The sequence below is a fragment of the Pavona decussata genome, unplaced genomic scaffold, assembly GCF_977016875.1.
Source record: "Pavona decussata unplaced genomic scaffold, jaPavDecu1.1 SCAFFOLD_134, whole genome shotgun sequence".
Lineage (NCBI taxonomy): Eukaryota > Metazoa > Cnidaria > Anthozoa > Scleractinia > Agariciidae > Pavona > Pavona decussata.
In genome coordinates, this window is record NW_028145547.1 from 5,085,001 (window position 1) to 5,107,886 (window position 22,886).

General features: G+C 39.2%; 1 protein-coding gene and 1 non-coding gene across 3 annotated transcripts in view; one reads left to right on the forward strand and one right to left on the reverse strand.

The window, feature by feature from the left end:
* The window catches only part of Trnas-uga (transfer RNA serine (anticodon UGA)), an 82-nt gene extending 38 nt beyond the window's left edge, over window positions 1-44 (forward strand). Inside the window, exon 1 of the tRNA in view lies at window positions 1-44. This exon is cut by the window's left edge and continues 38 nt beyond it. This is a non-coding gene — a tRNA (tRNA-Ser).
* A 3,328-nt stretch (window positions 45-3,372) lies between these two features.
* LOC146467895 (protein-glutamine gamma-glutamyltransferase K-like) lies at window positions 3,373-21,612 on the reverse strand. 2 transcript variants are annotated; one of them, XM_085125473.1, is made up of 14 exons: window positions 21,305-21,612; window positions 13,986-14,113; window positions 12,554-12,736; window positions 11,644-11,913; window positions 10,434-10,552; window positions 9,260-9,367; window positions 8,449-8,629; window positions 7,531-7,666; window positions 6,702-6,805; window positions 5,855-6,097; window positions 5,180-5,464; window positions 4,726-4,886; window positions 4,318-4,460; window positions 3,373-3,522 (listed from the first exon to the last, which is right to left on the reverse strand). In XM_085125473.1, exons 1-14 carry the CDS (start codon window positions 21,541-21,543, stop codon window positions 3,378-3,380), a joined length of 2,445 nt encoding a protein of 814 aa, XP_084981599.1. In that variant the 5' UTR covers window positions 21,544-21,612; the 3' UTR covers window positions 3,373-3,377. The 2 variants fall into 2 exon arrangements, with proteins under 2 accessions (XP_084981599.1, XP_084981600.1); XM_085125474.1 differs by lacking the exon at window positions 21,305-21,612 and adding an exon at window positions 18,697-18,837.
* Window positions 21,613-22,886: the final 1,274 nt, after the last annotated feature.

The window sequence follows — 22,886 nt, forward strand, 5'->3', positions numbered from 1 at the left end:
TCCAATGGGGTATCCCCGCGCAGGTTCGAATCCTGCTCGCAGCGTCACTGTTTTGCGAAATCTAGATTTTTTTGTGCAAAAAGGCCATGTGGCAAAAGTATTAGCTGTGTTGCTTTCGTTTAAATCAGCATTTAATGAGTTAGATCAAGCAATACTTCAGGATTTGCCTGCAGATGTTACAGATGCTGTGATTTTATGGGTGTTTTAAACTGCAAAGTGGTATGTGATTTTTGTTGAGCTATTTTACGCAATTTGATTGCGGTTAAATTGCAAAGGTTAAATAAAAGGAAGCATGGTTCATGCGATGTCCGTACTTTAAAGCACGCCAGAGTTCCATTGGGGGTCTCAAGGCATGTTTTACCGCGGAGTTACAGCATTTGCACTCTTCTCCCATAGAATCCAAAATGTAATCAAATTGCCTTAAAATTGCGCCGAAATAATAGGCAGTTTTATGCAAGTGATTTGAAATCGTAACAGGAGCGATTTGGTAAAACATTTTATCGAAAAGTTAAACACTCAAAAAATTCTTTAAAAACATTTTAAAAACTCTAAAAAGCGGACGACGTCTCGGCGTTACTCTTCGTCATTATCAAGTCAAAACGGTAAAAGTTAAAACAAGAATATATAAAGACGTAAAATAATAAAATATTTGTGTGTCCTATGGGTATAATACCCAAAGTAAAACAAAACGAACCAATAGAAAAAGAAACGAAAGTGTCAAGTGATTTGAAATCGTACTTAAATTCATTTTCACCGCTCCTCTAAAATAGCCTGTTCAAAAAAAACTCATCTGTGTAAATGAACTTTGCTCTGAAAATTGCAAAACAGGCACAATGTACTCGAGTTGTTCAAAGAACCCCTTTAATTTAATCATTTGGTACTAGCCGTACTGATAGGCCTGGGACACACGGTCCAACACTGCCCACAATATCAAACTGAACGCAGTTGTTAGACCATGCAGTCGTAACTCGGCCACCGCCGAATGACCTGAACATGTGGACGATTTTACGTTCTGCAAAATTAAAGAAGAACGCATAGTAGGATGGACACATGATAGACAATTTATAGCAAGAATTGGAGCGCAATTTTGAAGCCTGTGACCTGGCGTGCGTTTCTGAAAACTTCCAAAAATGTTTCGGGCCCGAAGCTTAACATTATTGCACGCATGCAAGTAGGGTCCAAGTACTAGTTTGGTAACTTTAGATGCTACAAAGTTAAAAACCTTACAAGATTAAGAAGCACATCGACCAAGTTTTCACGAAAAACTATCACAAATCAACAGAGAATTGAAATAACGAGTGTTTCTCGAGCAGAAAAACACTTCGGAAGTTTTGGGAAACGGACCCCTTGTGTTTTGTTTTTAGTTTATATTATCAGACAAGAAATAAATCACTACTTGCACTATATCAAGCAATATTTGCACCTTTAATATCATTTATCTGAATCAGTTCATTTTCCTAGATCAATACGCGTTTTCTATAATGAGTAATTCTTTTAATTGGCCACATTTGTACTTAGCTGCTATTTTCCCTTAACCCTTTAAGGTGACCAACATCAGAATTCTCCTTACAATGTCGCTGCTTGATTAAACATTTATGTCAGGAGAATAAAGGACTCACCAAATCACGGCTCGAAAAGGCAGATTTACTTAACTTTAGAACACGCCGTAAAGTTGCGTAAACCAAAACCAAAGCTTAAGACCGTAAAGCTCTGTTAAGGAGTCGTAAAGGTAAAGTAAAGTGCCGCCTTTACGACTTCCTACGTAATGTATCGTAAAGCCGAAGTAAACCTAAGGTTTAATTTCTATGTAAAGTTGATTAAGGTCCCGTCAAGTAGAATTGGCTAAGATTATATTCTTCACATATCATTTGCTAAGCAAAGAGGTAGGTGAAGATCTCTTGTCTTGATCTTTTAGACAAAATCTCCCAACTAGTAGCATTGGAAACATATGGTGGACAGTGAGGAGAACATACATGTTGACATTAGAGCTGGGGTTAGTTAGGGTTAGTCAAAAAAACTTTCGACGACTAAATGTAAAACTTCGCTCGAATTTCGACACACCAACAACGAGGGGAAATACTTTACAGACAATCATTTGAATCGATTAAATTTTATTGCTAGAAGCAAAGATTCCGGGATCATATCATAACTAATACAAAGGAAGGAACTAAGCTAAAATGTAAAAACAGATTTATAATATCTAACAATTCCCATCATTCCATCGCGAAATAGCAAGCTCTAAAGTGAATCTAGCATACAAAATCAGCAAATAATCAAAGCATTAGATGGCAAGGAAGCAGCGAATGAAAATACAATGCATTAATTAAGTACAGTAAAAACCCGCGTGTAAGAACCTAGAAAATTAAGAACCTCCTGGCAGAAATTTGCTACTTTAATTCCCCCAAAATCTACGAACCTGTTTAGCCAAAAAAATTCCAACAGGTTCTTAAATGCGGGGTTTAAACTACTTTATTTGTAATATTTTACCAAAAAGGTTGTCTTTAGAGATCAAAAAATTGCACAGTGAAACTAAAAATGCACAATGTATGTTAAATGTGAACTGTAGTTATAAAACAATTCGGGTACAATTAAAAGAATGTATCACTTGTATTTTCTACTCCGTAAAAATTAAGAACCTAATTAAGAACCTACTTAGCCTAAAATGCAAGTAAGTACCCCAAAATATAAGAACCTGTTTTGCCAAACTCTTAAAAGTAGGTTCTTACACGCGGGGTTTTTACTGTATTAAAGGAAAAAAAAACCTAACGAAGCTTGACTCAGATCGCGAAGAAATCTACTCACGGCCGGGCAGGCACCATAAAACTGACAACAGAATGCCATGCCACGTGGACGAAAGACCAAAACGTCTATGTTCTTCTACGAAAAGACTTCAAAAAACTCCTGACCTGTTTGCTAATACCGACGACCAAAGCCAACTAAATAAAATGCGGTTTGGGGCGGAATTATAACTGCTCTACATCAAGTGTGATTTGTCGATTATTAACAACGTCATAAACTAAAATAAACTACAATATTAATCATATTAAAAAGTCCGGGGATTGGTTTACAATGCCGTTACACTACCAAGCAAACAAGAATGTCTTTTGAGCTATCAAGGCCCATAGAAAGGAAAAAACCAAAACTGAAACAAACTTTGTCTACCAAGGCAGTTTATGTCTTGAAGCGCGCTGTAAACATCTCGGTAGGCAAAATAAATATTTCTAAACATATCAGGAGACGTTCGTTTACTTCACATTGTAACACATTTTGCTAAAAACAAATGTTGGGTCTACTTAATTTTTTTATCAAATCATGTTATAAAACACCCCATTATGTTAGACAGGCTACTTGACACAGCGATGCTTTTTTTTGTTTTTTCACTCAGAAATTTGCAAGCAACCGCAACCACGAACACCGCTGATCACATCTGATCTGAAGGTGGCGGACGCTTGCAGCAGTCCCTTGCGGTAAGGTGTCATTTTGAAGGATACTTGGACTTCCTCTCCTTCAGGAACAATTATACTAAAATAAAATTGTTGACAAAAAGTCATTAAGAACAGTGAAGAAGGAGTGGGGTAAAATTGATAGAATACTGAACTAGTGTGGTGTACGGAAAATATACGGATGCAAATACCTTTTTAGTCCCAGACAGCGTTTATGCTGCCCCATCCTTGGAGGCCCAGGAGTAGTCTGTCGGTGGGGCAAAATGGTGCAACAAAAGTTTTCAAGAGTGAAAAAGAGAAGTCCCCTTCGCCCGTTGTTGAAAACATTCGACGCGCCATTTCACCCGTCCTCCAAATGACTGCCACTGGATCTCCGAGGATGATGCAGTTCTAATATAACTAGTTCAGGTTTGAGTTTCCTCGCCTAGAGCGGTTTTCAATCGAACTGTATAGTAAAAGCCAACTAAAGTAAACAAGTCTGGCCAATGACAACGGACGCAAGATAGTAAATGAACCAATCAGAACTCGAATCAAATAGATTTCACCGGAACCAAGCGCGGGAAAACGCGTGCGAGATGTCCCGATTGGTTTTGGTTTTGTTTCTCATTGGTTAAGAAAGTGGCACAAGTTCAGTAATCACAGCGCACAATAAAGCAACAGCGAGTTATTTTTCTACGCTTAACTGAAAACAGCTCTAAGTAGGATTTTGCTTAGACCAATTGCCAATAATCATGATGGAGTTTTCGTATCAAAAGGTGTTCATAAGGAGATGGAGGCTTGACAGCACTAATTAACTGAATTAAAGACGAGTAAAGAAAATAAAAACTTTATGTGAAAACAGAGTTTCAAGAGGGTTTTTTTTTTAGTTACTTACGTGTTTGGGATCTCTTTGGTCTTTGGGTTAGTGCCCGAAGCCTCAATGTACCACTTTCCTCCCGTTATTTTAACTGGCAAAGGATTCACAAACGACAGCTTAACTTCAAACTCCTTTCCAACTCTGGGTGAACCACTTGTGATCTAAGAGAAGAAAGCCAAAGCAAAAAAAATTACTGGCTGGTATTTTCAACGCAAACTCCATCTTCTTCCTTCCCAGGGAGCTGCTTTGAGCTAGCCCTAAAAGTCATTATGGAAGAGTGCGGTGGGTCTTCGTCCACTGACTTTTCTTGATTCACTCAAAATTTCAAGATTTTAACTTACAAAATTAGCTTTTAAATTGTCATCCAATTAGATTTTCCATTTTAGCACGTTGAGTGGAGTAAATTCAACCGAATCAAGACTGTACCTCCATTTTCATGTCGGGTTTCTCGAACTCAACCGTGTCATAAGAAGCAAACCGCTGACCATTTTCCTGAACAGTTGCTTTGGCATAGATCTTCAATCCGCCATCCGCATCACATTTGTCCAGATACAAGGCTGCCGGGAAATCCAGGACAAAGCTCTTTTCTGTAGTGGAATAAACGAAAAAACTATTAAAAAGAAACTAGGCGTACGACTTAATCCTCGCGCAAGCCCCACGCGCGCGCCTACCCAACAACACGGGCCACGGAAGCACCTGTCTACGCATGCAGGCTTGATGGAACGCAATCGATTCCTATAACCCTTCGCCGGCCATTATGTATGACTGTCGCCTTTTGCGCAGTCAAATCCGAGGACCCTGGGGTCGATGATGGGTGGATGGAATTTAAACCTTGAAATGCAAGACAGACAAAAGACCTGCACTGTTTTAATGTAATCACCTTCCCGTGGTTCCAGAGTCATTTCAAAGCTCTCCTCCTTCAAATCCTTGCAGGGTATTCCAGTGTAGAAGCCGATCACCCCAGTTATCCTTCCCTTGACAGTACGGCTATGGTAAGTGGAATTTTTCATCTTCAGTTCCGCGTTGACATCCTTTCCTATCGGTACATCATCCGGAAGTTCGAGTGAAAACTTTACATCCTCGGCCGGGAGGCTGTAGAGTTCATGGTCTTTCCGGCTGCTGAACTTGTATGCCAACTGTACTGCTCGACGTTCCTGTACGGAACCTAAAGAAAAGATAAACTTCAGTATTTATAACAAGGATATTTCGATTCTTTCTTTGCTTGTTTCACTTCCGTTAAGTTTGTTGCAACAAGGAACCGGCCCCGTTTCTACCCAGTTACATCTTCCAAACTTCGCCAGAAAGGTCTCTTATTTGAATGCATAACTCCGTTTGCAATTCACCAATTATTCATCGAGAATTCACATCTGAAATTAAAGAAACTTCTTTGAAACCGAATGCTCTTTAATTAAGTTTCTTACATTTTTGCTCAACTGACAAATGGTGTATATACTTGGCAACGTCAAATTCTAATAACTGAGTTCCCTTAGCCTATATACAGGCAAGAAAAACAAGACTAAATCATAATTGAATCATTACCGAACAATTGATTTACCTTCAGGATGTTTGTACTGGAGAGTGATGTCTTCCCTCTTGTCGCTGCCAACAGCTTTAGTGCTGATCATCTTCCCAATACACTTGGTATCTACATAAATCACTTTCATGGGACCGTTCTCTTCCACTTCCCAAAACACGCGGTCGCCATTCACCTCAGCAAACACGAAGCTAGTATCGAACGGTAGGTAAACTTCTCCTTGTTTGATAGCCTTCACTGATGCCGGGCCACAGCGGAAAACACCTTTGTAATGAGAAAAAAAACAAGAACTACAAAAGTTTGGTGATCGAAAGAGATAGAACTGACTTAAGGAACCTTTATTTTCCCATGAGCATGGATCTTTAGGTTTGAACTCGTAATTGAACCATGACCTCTGCGATGCCGGTGCAGTGCTCTACCGACTGAGCTATCAAGCCAACTGGGAGCCGGACATTTCGTGAGTTAGTAATTTGAACTGCGCTCTTGGAAGAGATTCTGATGCACTGTTCAACACATAGTCTTCTGTGTGTTGAAATCCTTTTCCGAAGTTCAAATGTATGACATTTCATCAGTATATTCACTCTCATACCGAGAGCAAGGGACAACTAAGAAAACATGTTTATGTACTTGCATATCATGAAGCTCTTTGAATTACTACACTCGGGGCAAGTTTCCCTTTATATATTTCAGTGGCTATAGAATCCGACCGTTGCGAAGGACTAAAGTCGCGGCTTCGACTCCCGTCAGTGAGGGTTTCTTACGCGACACCTTGAAAACACTTTTAACTCTATTACCATTTACTACCTGCCTTCTTCAGGGAAATGTGGTTATTTTCATTTCGCTAAATGAGCCGTGCATGGTTTCGTACCGTGACTAGTCTCTTGTGGAGTGGCATCGTGTGCTTGCCATCCATCGTGACCATCAGGTAAATCAGGACGCTTGAACCATGATTCGTTCCACACGTGAAAGTTCCTGCAAATGACCGTTAAAATTTAATTTGTTACAATTATTTTTTCAGTTGCGCGGAAAATTCTCTTTACTGTTCCTGCGCTAATAAAATGCACTTGAAACTTCATGGCACCATCAAATCACTAATAATATGTCAGCGGTGTTACCGCCGTACATACAAACGGAGTAAAAGCACGGATCAAGCACCTTATTAGTATCTTTATATAACTTACTCTGCTGAAAAAAAAGGCAATTAGCTTTGCTCTTGGAGGAAGACACTATTCTAGTATTTGCTTTTTATGTTGTTGAATAAAGTCACTCGTTTTCCCCCATCCGAATTTGAATCTGATACGACACTGTTTTACGTCTACAAACATCACACAATATTGATCAATCAATCAATCAATCGATCAATCAATCAATCAATCAATCAATCAATTAATAGCATCTATTTATACACGGTTTACTGGGTCATCTTCGGAGGGCCAGGGGCAGATCGTCGGGAAACTATAGGTGCGCAGATTTTGCCGGCGAAAGTTTATTTACCACTAGCTGCCCCTGGGTCTTTGAGGATGTGGATTGGGTAAGAAAAGCAAATTATTTGTGGCCGTTTGCAAAAAAAATTACAACTATTTACAACATAAATAAACTTCCTGAGAGAATAAAACTATTTACACATGCAGTGAGAATAAGAATAATAAATAACATAAAATAGATGTAACAGTTGAAAATGAAATAAAATAACCCACCAAATAGAGTCGTCTAGTTCCTTGACTGGTTTGCCGTCCTCGTCAAAATGGAAATCAATTGTCATGCTGGCGTCTGAGTCATGAGCTGAGGCAAAGTTTGTCACTGAGCGAGTGGGAATCCCTATCGCCCTTAACACTGCAAGAATCGAGTGAAAAGCGATGATTAAAACCAACATCAGCAAGCTAGTTTATTGAAAAGTTCAGCTTTCATCCCCACGTGATGCACACCATGCAATGATCAGTCTTCAATTAATTGCCGTAAAATCAAAACCAAAATAATTACTCTGGCCAATCAAAGCAGACCCAGCCAGCGCAACGAACCAATCAGAATTCAAAGCAAATACATGTAGCCGTAGCCTGCGTAGCTGGCGGTTTTGTTCGCACGGGGTCAAAAGTCTAAGCGGTAAAGCCGCGAGAGGTATGGAGCGGGTACCAGCTCTGCCGCCAAGCTTTTTGACCCCGAGCAAACAAAACTGCCAGATACGCAGGCTAATGTGGCCGGCACCAAGCGCGGGAAAGCGCACGCGGTTTTGATCGCATTTCTCAGTGGCTGAGAAAATGGCGCGAGTATTACGGACCAATCATGGAACGTAGTAAAGCAAACCCAAATTTCTCTCGACAAGCCAACAAATTAGGTCAAGGTCAATCATGGGCTGCAAGGAAGCTCTCCATTTGGGTCTTAAGCGAGACTAGCAGATGGCATTCCTCAGTTTCAAGAGTTTGTAGCTACGCAATAGTCGACAGTGAGAAAGAGTGATGATGGCATTTACGATGATGATGATGATGATGATGATGACAACGACGATAATGTTGATGGTGATTTACTGTCACAAAATACCAAGTAAAAAGTTCATTGTAAATCATTAATGTCCTTTACGTTTGATTATGCTAGTCAATAATATTAATCACATTACATACACGTTGTCACGAGGCCTGAGAACACCCAGCACTGAGCAAACTTGACAACATTCTTTACGTCCCAAAACTTTTCCAAGATGGCGACGCTGCCAGACCATGCTGTCGGAGCGGTAGTGTCTTTCGGGTAGTTGCCGTCCCAGCGACCATAGAGAACACCACCATCTTGATCATTAAAATTTGCCTGCAATGATACGATATTAAATGATGAAATGACTCTTGAAAGGGCTCCAATATGTTGGGTAAATTTGGTCAAAACTTTCGGCATAACGTGATGATATCATGAATATGGATGCCGCTCCTGAAAAATCTGAAAAATAGATGATGCCAGCGTACAGAATCTATTTTAACCTTGACGTCACGCATTTTGTAATTTTTGAGTTCAATCCTTTTTTTATTGGTGCGAAATAAATCGAATTACAGCGACGCGTCAAAGAATTGTTTCAATAGCATTACAACCCACAGTCCATCTCATTGAAGATTAAGCAAGTCCAGAAAAATGTCGAATTTGTTTTACGTAAGAGAAGAAGTGACGTTGATCATTTTTGCATACAATTTTTCAGCTTCAAGTGACGTGCCACGCTAGATATGCGTATGGAGAAGTCAGTACACCAAAGAGTTTTAAACTTCGTTAAAAGATACAAACTAAAATCCCGCTATTAAACGCAAAAACAAAACTGTGAAACGTCTTATATGATCGCTCAACTGTATATGTGCGCTCGCTTTGCAGTCATGAGAAAGGCTTAAACTTCTAATAATACATAACGCCGGAGTTTAAACTTTACAGCCAAGGCTTAATCAACGCTCTCCTTACCATGGCAGACAAACAGCGCGTGACCCTGACAGGATTGGCGCACGCGGCAGAGGCAAGCTGTGCCCTCTCTAGCAGCAACAAACAAGAATTAAGAGACACTTCTTCAAACTGAAAAAGAAGGAAAGATAGAATTGAATAAAAACAACATTTGCTATAACAAAGCATTGGATGGGATTGCCTGCTGAATGTATTTTTTATTTGTGTATTTTTATTTTTCCTCTACTTCAAGTTAAAATTACAGCAATTTTTAACTTACCTCACAACGAAAGAAATAGAGAACGGCAAGATATAGTTTTCCTAATTATATGCCCTTTTGAATAAGATTACATTTTTAATTTTTTTTAAGATGAAAAGGAAAACATAACACAAGAGAGGAAACGAGGAAACACTGAAGCAATAATATATAGATGTCACAAAGGTTGGTGTGGCAGCGAAGTGATAAATGCTGAGCAAAATAATCACTGCTGGTAAAGTGCGCTTTTAATGGTAAAGTGGTTTTGAATTAAGTGTCGAAAATAATTTTGCTTCTGCTTATGTTTCCCTTTAATGCGGTTAAAAACTTGGCCATTTCTCGACAAATTGGAATTAAACCATAACCAACTGGGACTCGTCGCAGGTGTTTTCTCGAGCTAGATCCATATCATGATGTACCTTGCATGCATTTGCTTCGAGTTTATCGTAATTTGGTCAAGGGCATCCAACGGTTCTTTACGTGGAATATCTGTTCCGAAATCCATAACCCGCCTCAGAAATTCGGATTAAATTGTGAAGAAAAAATAGCCAAAGGTCACCTAAAGCTTTCTTGACGCTGAAAAACCAATTTACGTCGTTAAAAGTGCGAAAAAAGGCCAGCTAGCTTGTTTGGAATTCGGGAGTAAGATTCTGTTTCCTAACATTTTCGGTAATTTGTTGATATTTTTAGATAAGGAATTCGAGCAGATCAAACTGTGTAAACTTTCACAAATTCATGTTTAAAAAGCCCATAAAATGATGAGGGAAATCAGGAAACCATATTTTAACTATTTTCTGCCTCTGTTTGTCTCAGTAATTTATACTTTGTTTTTCGTTTAACGGCCCACATCTGCAAAACGTTAGCTGTATTATAATTGAACCCATTAAGAGTGCTTGGTTTTCCTGCTAGGCCATTTCCCCTTTCATCTCAGTTTCCACTGACCTGGCCAAAGTTCCATGACATTCCAAAATGTCTCTTGACAGATCCCATCCAAATGCGCCCGCTGTCATTCAGTACGTATTCTTCGCGCAAGGCTTCCTGGTCCAGATACACCGAGTCCTCTGAACAATGTAATTGAGACAGCAACAACAAGCCATAGGAAACAGAACAAATCTTAGGGATGGTGGCCTCTAATACAGATTGAAGTATTTTGCCCAGTTTATGACTGCGGAAACGTAGTTCTTAGCTAGGGTTATTGGAATTCAGAAAGGAATTTGGGAGCAACGAAGCATTTTTCAGAGATAATTAAGCAACAATAATTCGAAAAATCTGTAAAGCCATGGCAATGTATGGCTTTTTCCTCCAAATTGAAGGTTAATTAGCTCTAAAAATGCGTAGTTTCTCCTAAATTTCTTTCTTCTATTCCAACAACCCTTGCTAAGATCTGCCTTTTCCTGCATAGTCATAAACCGCGCAAAAATGTATTTGTTTTAATAGGCACCGTGCTAAATAAACCCGAGTTGTTCGATCTTGAACCCTCCCAAGATGCGCAGAACGTATGCGCTGTAGCAAAAGGAGGGACCTCCCTTAGGAGGATAATAAAAGGCTTAAAAGTTCAACATATCAAGCACCTTAAGATTTGACCTATATCGGTTCATTGCAATAGACCCTTCTCCAAAATGGCGGCAACAGATTTGAATGAGTTAAAATTGAACTGAATGAAAAACTGATACCAGTACTGGAAAGAGCACCTTTACTTTAGTAATCTTGCAAAGTTTCGTCATATTAGGTGTTATATCAGCTTAGGAAATGTAAGATGAAATTTGACAAATGTATGACTGGGGGTATAAGTCATACCCTTAGTCATACAAACTTCCGTAAATTTTTCATTTTTCAACTTACATTTTCTCAGCTGATATTACACCTGATATGCTGAAACTTTGCAGGGTTACTAAATTAAAAGTGCTCTTTTTAGTGCTGGTATACGTTTTTAATTTTAACTTATTTGAATTTTCCGCCGCCATAGTTTTGGATAACGGTCTATTGTCTTTTCAGCTAACACAAAAACAGAGAAGGGTGTTTCCCTTCTACAGGGGCTCTTCGATTCTCTCTCAAAACGTAGAACAGCGAACGTAAGCAACGTCTACCGACGAGGTAGGGTATTTTTTCTTTGCGCAACCACAAATGACTCTTTTTTTTCCATAGCACTTACCTCTACACCATGGATTAAACAAAACAATGAATTCTTCAGGATGGTGATAGCGGAACTCCTGAGGTTTGTCTGAATTATTAACCTTGGTTTTGGTTTCCACATACAGCTGGTATCTACCGACGACAGCATCCGCTGACGGAGTTACGCGGACGCGTACGTTTCCTCCATTGATCTCATCATAGTTTGCTGACCATACCTTGTATTTAAATTCTTTGGTTAGACCCACAGGTACCCGGATGATCGTTCCTTTGCTTTCTTTGGGGCGGTATCCTGTAGGGAGATACAAGGGTTCCAAAAGTGACAGTTGTATGGTAAACCAGATTGATCGTGGAAACGGTCTGTCATAACTTTCGGCTCACAGAAGAGGAAAGGAAGTTGTCCTATGCAATGTGTGACCAACGTGAAGAGCTAATCGTACATGATTTCCCAGCGTACCGTTGTGCTTATTGTTTGTTTTTATGCGGTCTCAGAAATGACCCTAAAGGAGGGAAGTATCAGGTGTTAAGAGGTCTTAAGAGACCACAAGAAAACTTTCTACATTCCATATCGCATGTTCATTATCTCATTGTGATGGACGATGGGCGAATGATCATGATTTCTTGACTATTTGAAAATAAAACAACATAAGTGCCAGGATTGTATGAAGGATTAGTTTGAAATACATTCACCCCTTTAAAACTCGGAAAATTTCTTTGTGTTGACCCCACAACAACATCAAGAACAACAATACCTTTTTGAGCTACAAATGTTGCTTTGAGAATGGTATATTATTCAGTGGATGTAATAGGCATAAGTGTAGTTTTTGCTTCATTCCATAAGCCATGTTTCTCTCTTGACTCGAAAACCACTGATAAACAGAGTTAAAATAAGACGCACCGCGCGGAACATTTCATTTCGTTATAAAACTTACCGACAGCAAATTGTAGAATAACATCGTCTGTCCCGCCGTTATAAGCTCTGTTGAAGGTCAAAGTGACGTCAAAACTCTGTCCTCTCCTCACAATCAAGTTAGAGTGCTCGTATTTGTCGGTGCGATGATTTCGACGATTCTCCTTCTGGTGAAAATCTACCTCTTTTGGTATCAACTGCTCGTCTGAGAGAAAGGAGTAATATGGATTAGCTTACATGAAGGTGGTCAAGACTACTACAACTTCCAACTGTTGCGCACAAGGTTTGAGCGGTAATTTTCTCAGGACGATAATATAATCTTAGAAATATTAATACATTTGAATGACGAAAGAATTTCAATGCTCTTTTTTTGTGATTACTTGAATTACGTTATCTATGTCTTATATTCAAAGGTACCAATCTACCGGACAGAGGTTAAATTAACCGAATTAGATATAAAGCTCGAGCTTGCTGTTTGTTGATACTAAGCTACGGATAAAGCGAGGGAACTCGTCTAATCTTTGTCAGCATAATCCAGTGAACTTTCTATTCAACAAAGAAATTCGGTAAAAAATGGTTTATTTCTAGCAAAATGGCTTGTGAGTTGAATTGAGTGAATTTTCCTTGTGCGCGCTTCGAGGACGGCCTACAGACAATTAAACCACGCTTGCCTAAGGTTCGAATCCTGCCGTGGTCAAAAAATTTTTCATTTGCCTCTGCGATCTTACATTTATTTCCTTACAAGGACTAACGCTTAGCAGGAAATTCATGGGTTTACTTATCATTTGGACATTCACTACTGAGTTATTCTCTGATCCACCATTTGTGCCCTTGGTGCTAGCGGCACAACATTCATTTGTACCCTTCACATTCACATTGCTGCAATTACCACCGTAATCACCCACCACTTGCTCCTGTTTGGCCTCATTACTCAGTCGGTAGAGCAACGGCAATCAAATCCGGAGGTCATGGGTTGGAAATTCCCACCGAGGTCAAAGATTTTCTTCTTTGCCTCGCGCGGTCTACCATTCCCTTGCCAAGGCTATAACGCTCAGTACGGGTGAATTTCATGGGTTCACCAGCTTAGCACTTCGACATACTCTGCAGAGTTAATTCTCTGATCCATCATTTAAACCCAGCTTGCCTAGCCAGTCAGAGGGCGTGAGCATACCTGCTAGTTGACCACCGGGTTATTTCGATCGTAGGATAATACCTACAAGGTGGAAATCGTATTTAGGTTACAGGTTCCGCCGGTGAACTACACAGAAGTGGCGCAAGTATGAGCTGAGAGAGAGATCATACCAATAGGGAGGTACAAAAACCGCCCGTCGAGTGCAATGCACCAAAGAAAAAAAAAATTGAACAAGGTGGGTGGAAAGCTTCGTTTTGTTCATCCTCTTCAGTTTGTACGCGCTCAATCGCAAACACAAAGATAGTGCACTATTTTCCCTTACCAGAAGTTTTATAGCCAGTTGTCCTCAGAGCCTTATTCTTATCAGCAAACTCTTGATCCGATGCAGCATTAACACGGCCGCCTACTCCATCACCTAACATCCGGCATCTCACTCGCTCCACTTCAACTCTAAGGCGTGCAAAGATAAAAAGAAAGGCTAAGTTATGAAACGAAAAAAGGAAGACATAAATAAATACGTTTTGGTATATGTAAATTAACTGGTTACCTGCCAGATTTCACACATATGAAGGGAAAATACGAGAAAGTTAAGTGATATTAAGCTATCACTTTCACAAACCGGGCACAGAAAAATTGCGCTCATATCTTTTATTATGGAAAACATCAAACATTTTTAAAAGACGATATTTTGTCTTGCATTTTACCTGTTATCGAGTTAACGCAAAGTTTCGGAAGGGAACCTTACCTTTTACCCGGCAAACGGCACAAGGCAGGTTGATGTCTGCCTTATCTTTCTGTACTGAACGAGAAGTCCTGAGGGGCAAAATCTTTTCAGTAATACCGAGTGGAGCCCCTGTGCTCCCACAAGGCAAAACTGATCGATTGTGGAATGTTATCCATCAGGTTCATTTCAGCCAGAGCTACATCATTTATGACAACTGATCCTCTATAACCTACACTACATATCCGATCATCCCATGCAACAAGAAACCGCAAAAATTGTACACTAGTCTCCTGTAACATAGAAGTGAACTGCGGCTTGATTAACAAGCTGGATGCTATCGTACATGTGTTCCTTTCCACACTTTGAATATATCCTATCCTATTTAGGAAGTTATGAACTTATTACAAAGCACATATAACCTAATTAATTAAGAAAATATAGCAACAAATTTTGAAGTAACTTAGTTGATCATGAATCTGAAAACTGACTCTGCATTTTTCATGTTAGCGCATACCTGTCCTCGGTACTGTGTCGATGTTTCTCGTTACAATCGTTCTTTGAATGAAAAAAAACTGATACAGTGTAACCGGCCATAGGCTTTAGGTAGATTAATCCTATCTGCGAGGTATAACGAATTTTTTTGTTGTCACCATCAAATTCCTGGACTGCATGTTTGCGAGACTTTCGAATTTGCTGCGTCGTAACGTCGCGCTTTGTTAATTCGTTTTCGGCAACATTGTTGTTGAATCGCGGAACTGTTGTCAAGCAGTCCAACCTCCTGGAACCTGTTCGCCTTGTTTCGCCTTCAACGAGCGCTAACGTTGTCATCGTTATATTATTTTTTAGTATCAATTGAAATGGCAAGGTTGTGAAGACTTTGATAAGAAGTTTGTTCAGTTAGCAAGCTTATCAAAAATCCGGGCTGTTTGTATTTAAATTTCCTTAGCAGGAGGTGACCAAATTTGGATATAATTTTCCCCGCTTGGAACCGCTATTTCAAGTCCTTTGGCCTGTATATAAACACGCTTTTTCAATTGTTTAATTAACACGCCTAAATTCTAACTCTGATTTCTAACGCTCATTGAATGTCTGGCTACAATTCAAGGCGCGATGTTTGGCTACATCAAAGAAGTGTTTCCGCTTAATATCCAAGAGGCTTCCAACAAAACACAGCTGACAATATAAACCGAACATTTCCATTATTGACGTCTTGAAAGTATGATACTATTTTATCAACCTGTCACTCGGCAGAGATTGCTCAACAAACTTACAATTAGCTACAACTTGAAGCTTAGTTGCTTTAAATCTCGTTGGATACTCTACAAGTGGCCTGAGATTTAACATGCTTTCCTTGGTTAATTGTGCGTTTATTGAAAATTCGTGGCACCTGTTATGCTGCATATGTTAAAGAATTAACATCCTTAAACATTTTTTTGGGGAGGTGTTGCTTTGGCTATACCGGCAGGATCTCTGCCAAGTAAATTAAAGGCGGTTGAAATGAGACAATACAAACTGAATTTACTCATCAATTGAACTTTTTTGACATTTTTTTTAATTTAACATAGTTCTTCCTTGTATGAAACAGACTTGTGTCACTGATGAAACAAGTCGTTGTTTATCTTGAGAAGAATTACTGCAATGGTCTTATTTGAAAGCTTAAAGAATTTTTTCAATAGCCATTACTGTTCCAAACAGCTTCCTTTACCGGAAAACTCTCAATTTTGCTGTTTTCTCTCCACTGAGATCTATGGATTGCGCACTTTCCATTGCCTTTCGAAAATAAATTTGCTTTGACCACGCTGTCATGGCGTGTGTAACGTTGCTAATCTTTCTGCCAATCGGGTGCCATCGCAAATAGATTAATCAAAAAACAAAACTATTTCAACACGATGTGGCCAATCGAAACCGAAGTGTTGTTTTTTGATTATAAATGTGCAAAACCAACTTCTACGTGAAACCGTCAAGAATTTATCATAAACAACTCAACTCCCTTGCAAGGTTCGCAACAAAACTGTGGAATGAAATCCTCGTACGTCTTAATTCGAACACCCAAAATATCTATCTTCAAGCCAAAAACGCAAAAACGAATTCTGCAGATTTTGAGAGATGAAGAGGACTATGCTGATTTGCCAACTTTTCTCAGATCTGTTAAACGCTTCAGCCGTTAATTTGCCGGATAACCATTCTTTGTTCGTTTTAGTTATTTCTTGTTTGTTTATGTATACAAAAATGACAAAAATTAGCACTTAATCCTACCAACTCCTGTTTTCTTCACTTTCCGCTAATTTGTTGTCATCCTAGCTGGTATAAACCGACCACGATAGCCTAAGCTACCTGCGGGTTGCAGCATATTTAATCTAAATGCAGTAAGGTAACTGTTATCTGCACGAATGTACATTGCAAAAGTTTTGTATGTATGCATGAAAATAATGGATCAATAAATAAATGTGAATGTGAACCAAATCATATCGTAACAATTACCGAAAATTTGGCACACGCGCACTGTCATCTGTACTGCAGTCAGTTACAGGGCATAGCTTCAGAGTCTGATTGGTTTATTGTGTGTTAGTTACTTTGCAGATTTCATTTCAATCAATGCATTTTTAATCGAGTTTGTAAGTGAGAATTAACTGATAGCTTAGGAGTAACCACCTTTTTAACTGTCCGCGGCAAAAGCTTACAAACTTGTGTAGATGCTGGTACCGTTCGAGAAAAAAAAAATATTGCCAAGTTTGTGTGAGGCCATTGTTAACTGAGGGACTGGTTATGAAACCTTGCCATGAAAACAATCGTGCTGCAATTTATGTTGGAAGGGCCACGACCATGCACAATCCTTTGTTTTAATGTTCACACCAGAGTTGAATATCTTAACAGGAACGTTTCCATTGGTCAGTTGCCCCAGCAAATTTTAAAATCTATTGTGGTTTGTGCACGGTCAAGGCCAAAAACGCTAACAAAAACATACAACAAAGAAGTTTGTCAATCTTCATAACCATTGCCTGTTATTAACTATGGTGAGGCGGATCACGAATTCATAAGTGCCAGAAATGTTATGGGAAGGAAGCTAGTTTTTTTTTCTGCTCGGAGCGCCGTCAATCGTTGTCGCAGCTCTGCCGCGAAAGTAACCCCCGCTACGTAAACTAAAACTCCGGTTAGAAAATAGAACCACTGTAACCAAGATTCATAATAAAAAAGATAGAGTAGCAGTCTGGAAAAAAAATGTTAAAAGAATGTTGAGGGGAATGCTAAAAGTGCATGTCAAAATCAATGGGTTTTTTTGAAAGTGTCAGAATTAATGATTGTTTTAAGGAATGCTTTTCTTTTTTTTTTTTTGAAGCGGGCATGAGTTACTATCAGCAAGCATGAGTTTTCCACCTCGAATAGCCCAGCTTATTGGGGGGCGGGGGGTTACTAATATTGTAAGAGTATGTACATATTACTGGCTAATTGGAAGTTACAAAAATTGTAAAAGAGTGTGTACATATACTAGTTACCTGCAATTAGCGGGGCTATTCGAGGTGGGCAACTCATGCCCGCCTCAAAACAATATAGCATTCTTTTAAACAAACATTAATTCTAACATTTCCAAACAAGCATTGATTTTGACACTTTTAGCATTCTTGTCTAACATGCTTTTAAATGTTTTTTTTAGTTCTTAACTTATGCCTACCATTCGCTATATTTTAAATTCCTCTATGTTTCACTCAGTTTCACACATCATTTTTATCCGTCGAAGGTAGCAGATAGGTAACCGAAAGCTCATAATCTTTTACAAATCATTTTAACCAGCGACTGTAGTAACTCCTGGTTGTATCACAGATACCCAAATAAAAACCCTGTATCGAATTAAAGCTTATAGAACTGGCTATTCAAATAGTTCATTGGTTTTTTATGAAAATAAATTCCCGAGTTTTCCGCACAGTCGAAACTTGAAGGTCCAGATCGTCCTGTTAGAGTTCCAAATCAATCCGGTTGTTGGCTAAATAGTTAATAATCCACTAAGACTTTCAAGATTCGCTAAACGTACACAATACATAAACTTCCAAATTTGTTCGTCTTCCAGAAGAAAAAGGGAGTGATGTTTGAGCTATTAAATGAAAAAAGCCGAAGTTCTAGTTTACTCCTTAACTGATTGTCCTTTTCACCTAATTTAACCTTATTTAGGCGAGTAGTAGTTGAGCTAGATTGGAGCATTGGAAATAAAACTGGCAATTTGGAGGAATGCATTTCTTTTACAATTTTATCACTGCATCATTCAAGAGTTTTCTTCTCTACAGCTCACGATAGTATTAAACGAGCTAAAACGTACCTAACTGGCTCAGGTGACGACCGTACACTGACACAGGCAGAGGTCGAAGAAGAATACCGAGTGCCTGTAGAGTACGAAGAGTAGGAGGATTCTCTTGAAGATTCCATCGGCCTAGAATACTCAAACGGTCTTCTGGACGTAGAGGACTAACAATGATGCAAATATTCTGTTGCATTTGACTATATGCTAAGGGTGCGTTCGACAGCTTGATATTTTGACAAATCGACATTGTCATAACTCGACATTCACGTCAACAACTCGACAACTCCATTTCTCAACAATTAACTCGACAAGTCGGGTTCTTGACAACTTGACGGTTCAACTGATAACTCGATATCTTAGCATCTGAACGACTTGACATCTCAACAAGCTGCATGTCCCTTACAGGGCGCTGTAATGGCTTAAACTAATGCTCTATCGTTAAAGTTCCCAATGTGAATGAACACTGTGGAAAACTGACAAATTCAATTACTATCATGCCGTATAAAAAGATGTCAGTACACCAGTTAGAAGAAAGTGACCTTAATATACTTTAACGGAGATTGTTAATTCATGTAAAGTTTCATTATTCATTCGTTTCTTGTCTCGGTAACAGAGACACAAACGTGTAGCAAGTGAGTTGATTAGATTTAAGATCAAGCAGCACCAAATCTTACAAAAGGTGGAAGGTGACTTCCAAGTAAGAAGCCGGGAATAAAAAATAAAGCCCTAAATGATACCAGAATGTCGTTTAGTTTGCGTGGCGCACATTCCTGTTTATCCATAAGACATGAGAAACCAGTTGCCATACAAATCATTCCTGTGATATTCGGTCGACTCAATACGCTAACAAGCACCGTGACAACTCTAAAGGTGGCTATTTTAGGTCCCCCCCCCCCCCCCACCCCATCCCTCCCCTCCCCTCCCCTCTCTAGTCATTTTTATGTACGCGTTGAAGTCCCTTCCGGGCCTTGAACTGCCACATCGCGCGGTCCTTTTAACTTTCCTTCAAGAAAAAGCAAAACATGCGAGGTCGCACAAATAACTGAAGTTTGTTCAAACGCGTTGTCATAGAACAATTTTAAAATATTTTGTAATTGTTTTGGTTTTACTTTACTCCGCTCTGTGATTGGTTAGCTCCACCAATAAAAATCAAAACCAATTGTGACTTGCCTGCACGCATTTTCCCACGCCTGGCATCGGTTGTATGTACATTCGCTTCAAGTTCTGCTTGGTTCATTATACTGTTTACATCTCTCTACTTTGGTTTTGTTGTACGACTCTCAAATGAAAACCGCTCTAATCATGAACTTGTCAATGTAAATTCAAACATTTTGTCTGTCTGTAGGTTAGGTCTGGCATAAACGAAACGGTAATTCTTGTTTCTGTTTTTCAAGGAATTTTAGCAAAAATAGCGCTGATTACTTTTGTAATACTGAGCATTAAGTAAAGTGGTTAAATGCAGGAAAGTAAACTAAACGATTATGGAAAACTTATCTTTTGGTGTTAAAAGCCCCACGTGACAGTATTCACAGATCGCTAATATTCCTGCCTTCTCGGAACTTTGAAGCAAATCTCTATATCCAAATTGGCGATTCTTTCTAGTTTACATATTTAGGGGGATATTGTGCCGTCACGATCGACTGCTTCAAGAATCCATGTCTACTATCATGACTGGATTAATATTAAGCATTTTCTCTTAATCTCCACTCCAACTGTTGTTTAAGTCAATATAATTCGTTTCTGCTTCTCTTTCTACGTCCTTGTAGATCTTCTTCGGTTTACTATTTTACCTATATCAGGATCATGCTTAAAGAGTATAATAGGCAGCCCCAAAATGAGAGATGATCCAGGTCTATTAAAAAATGGAATGCAATTTACAGTTACTGCTCGAAAGAATTACTTGAGTCTAATTTTAATTAATCTTCTCGCCATTAGACATAAAATAATTTATGCAGGTTTAGTGTCTATGCCTTAGTTCCATATATACCGACTTTTTTGTCAGCCATACAAAAAGAACCTGTTTTACTAAATTTTCTTAACTTAGGGAAACATAATGGTACGAAACTGAAGTACTTGTAATTAAAAACGTTGTGCTTATTTCGTACCAATAGTTAAGCGTCCTTAATCAAGCCGAAGGGTATAAATCTTTCCGCACGCCCCGGAAGAAAAACTTAATAAATGAGAGACCATCGCAGTTTATAGGAAGCCTAAAAAAAATTTCAGTCTTCAGCTACTTACTGACATTGTGTATATACCTGCAGTGGTCTCTCATTTATTAACTCTGTTATCCAAAAATAAAAAATAAAAAATAAAAATTTCATATTTTTCACTTTCAAGAAAGAAAAACCGTTTTTACGATAGCTTCTTATAAACGAAAAAAAGGTCCCAGTAAGGCAAACTAACTGACAACTTAATCATACTGATGGATTGACTATACGGTAAAATCCGCTCGTGATAAAAGAAATATTGCCTCTATGAGGTATGACAGTGAGATTAAATCGCAAAACACTTAACCGCTGACAGCGAAAAACAGTTTATTCCCCTAAAAACTGATAACTTGAAACGCCCAAACAGAGTCTCGAACAAAGTTTGGCAATAACGCACTGATCAGTGGTTGCAGTCTCACCTTGGATTCCCTCGAGCTGTTGAGCTAGAAGCGCTGTAACTTGCAGAGCGGACGCTTGAGAGATTGGAGGTTACTGCAGTTGTGCTTGGTCGAGATGAGTACCTCGAACTGTATGGAGTATAAAATGAAGATGAGGATGGTTCCGAGCGTCTAGTGTAATCTCGTGATCTCCCTGAACCAGCAGAATAACCTGAGGTCCTGCTGCTGTAGTACGGTGGAGCCTGACTAGAACGATACATCACCCGAGTAAATTACAAACTTGCTGTACTCCTTGATCAGTCACGGAAATAGGTCGTCTTCCGTGTTTCACTGCAGTATAAAGCTTTATAGCCTTTGCTCATAACGGACTTGATATCACAGTATGATACTCAGGCTCTGCACCAATGAGGCGTAAGGTTGTGTTTATTGCGCGATAATGACTTGGTAGTTTTAAGAACACGTTCAGGGTTAATAGAGTGGTCAAGATAATCTTAGATTCTACTTAAAAATAATCCCACTTGAGGTATTCCATACCAATTCTACCCACAGAGTTTCCTTAAAACGAAGTCGAAGTTCTCCTTTAGTATTGGTTCAGTATCATACAAATTAAAACCAAAAACCATCGGAAAGAACAGTCAATAGAACACAGTAAATACCTACTACCCAATTTGAGTAGTTTTGCGGGTTATCTGTATCCTTTTTGTTTTTTCTTTTTTTGGAGCGAGGACTTGAACGCTCGCTCATGTACGTAAATGGAACGTTCTTCTGATGTTTATAGGAACTTCACCAAACGTGGAGGCCTTCAGACGTGCAGTGAATTGTCTGTAAGGGCAACACTAGACAGATACATAGCTTAGATAGATAGCTTTATTAAAAAATCCATTGCGGCCCAGAGGCTGGATTACGGACTGGGAATGGCTGCCTTATGCCGTTTCTTAGATAGATGCACTTTAGACAGAAATGTTTTTAGACATGTTCCAATATCATTAATGTCTAATGCTGAATTTTTGGCTTTTTTATTTAGGCTTTATTTGTACTTTTTACTTAGGTAATATTTCCACTGAGAGGTGTCACTTCAGACAGAAATATTTTTAGACATGTTCTAACATTTTTAATGTCTCATGATGAATTTTAGCTTTTATTTAGGCTTAGGTAATGCGGTTCTGATCAGATTATCTTCCCCGGCCATCACGAATTTAGGGAAAACATGTGAAAATTTCGAGTTTCGAACCAGCTTTGCTCAGTCCGACCGATGGCCCAACCTCGTTCCCAGGGTCTCTCTTCTTCCCGCCCCAGCGAGAGAGAGAGAGAGACCGAGGTGTGACAGTTATCGATAGCCTGCGAACGCAGACGTATTTCCGGCTGTCGAGATTCTCTCCGCCGAAGAGAATCTCGACAGCCGGAAATGCGTCTGCGTTCGCAGGCTAAGTTATCGATGGCAAGGAAAAAATTCGGCTAGAACATTTCAAAGGGTCAAAAATTTGCTGCTTCTCCTTCATCGTCTATAACTGTTCGTTTATCTTATTTCAAAGAACTTATCAGTAATCACGCAAGGCTGATCGTCATTAAATCAGGGCATTATGGGTAGACGTCAGGCCTGAAT

Coding starts and splice junctions, on each gene's coding strand:
- LOC146467895 (XM_085125473.1), bottom strand. CDS start 21,543: ATGTATCGTTCTAGTCAGGCTCCACCGTACTACAGCAGCAGGACCTCA. Junction 4,887..5,179: donor GACTCTGGAACCACGGGAAG/GTGATTACATTA, acceptor ATTCCACTACAG/AAAAGAGCTTTGTCCTGGAT. Junction 4,461..4,725: donor AACCCGACATGAAAATGGAG/GTACAGTCTTGA, acceptor TTCTTCTCTTAG/ATCACAAGTGGTTCACCCAG.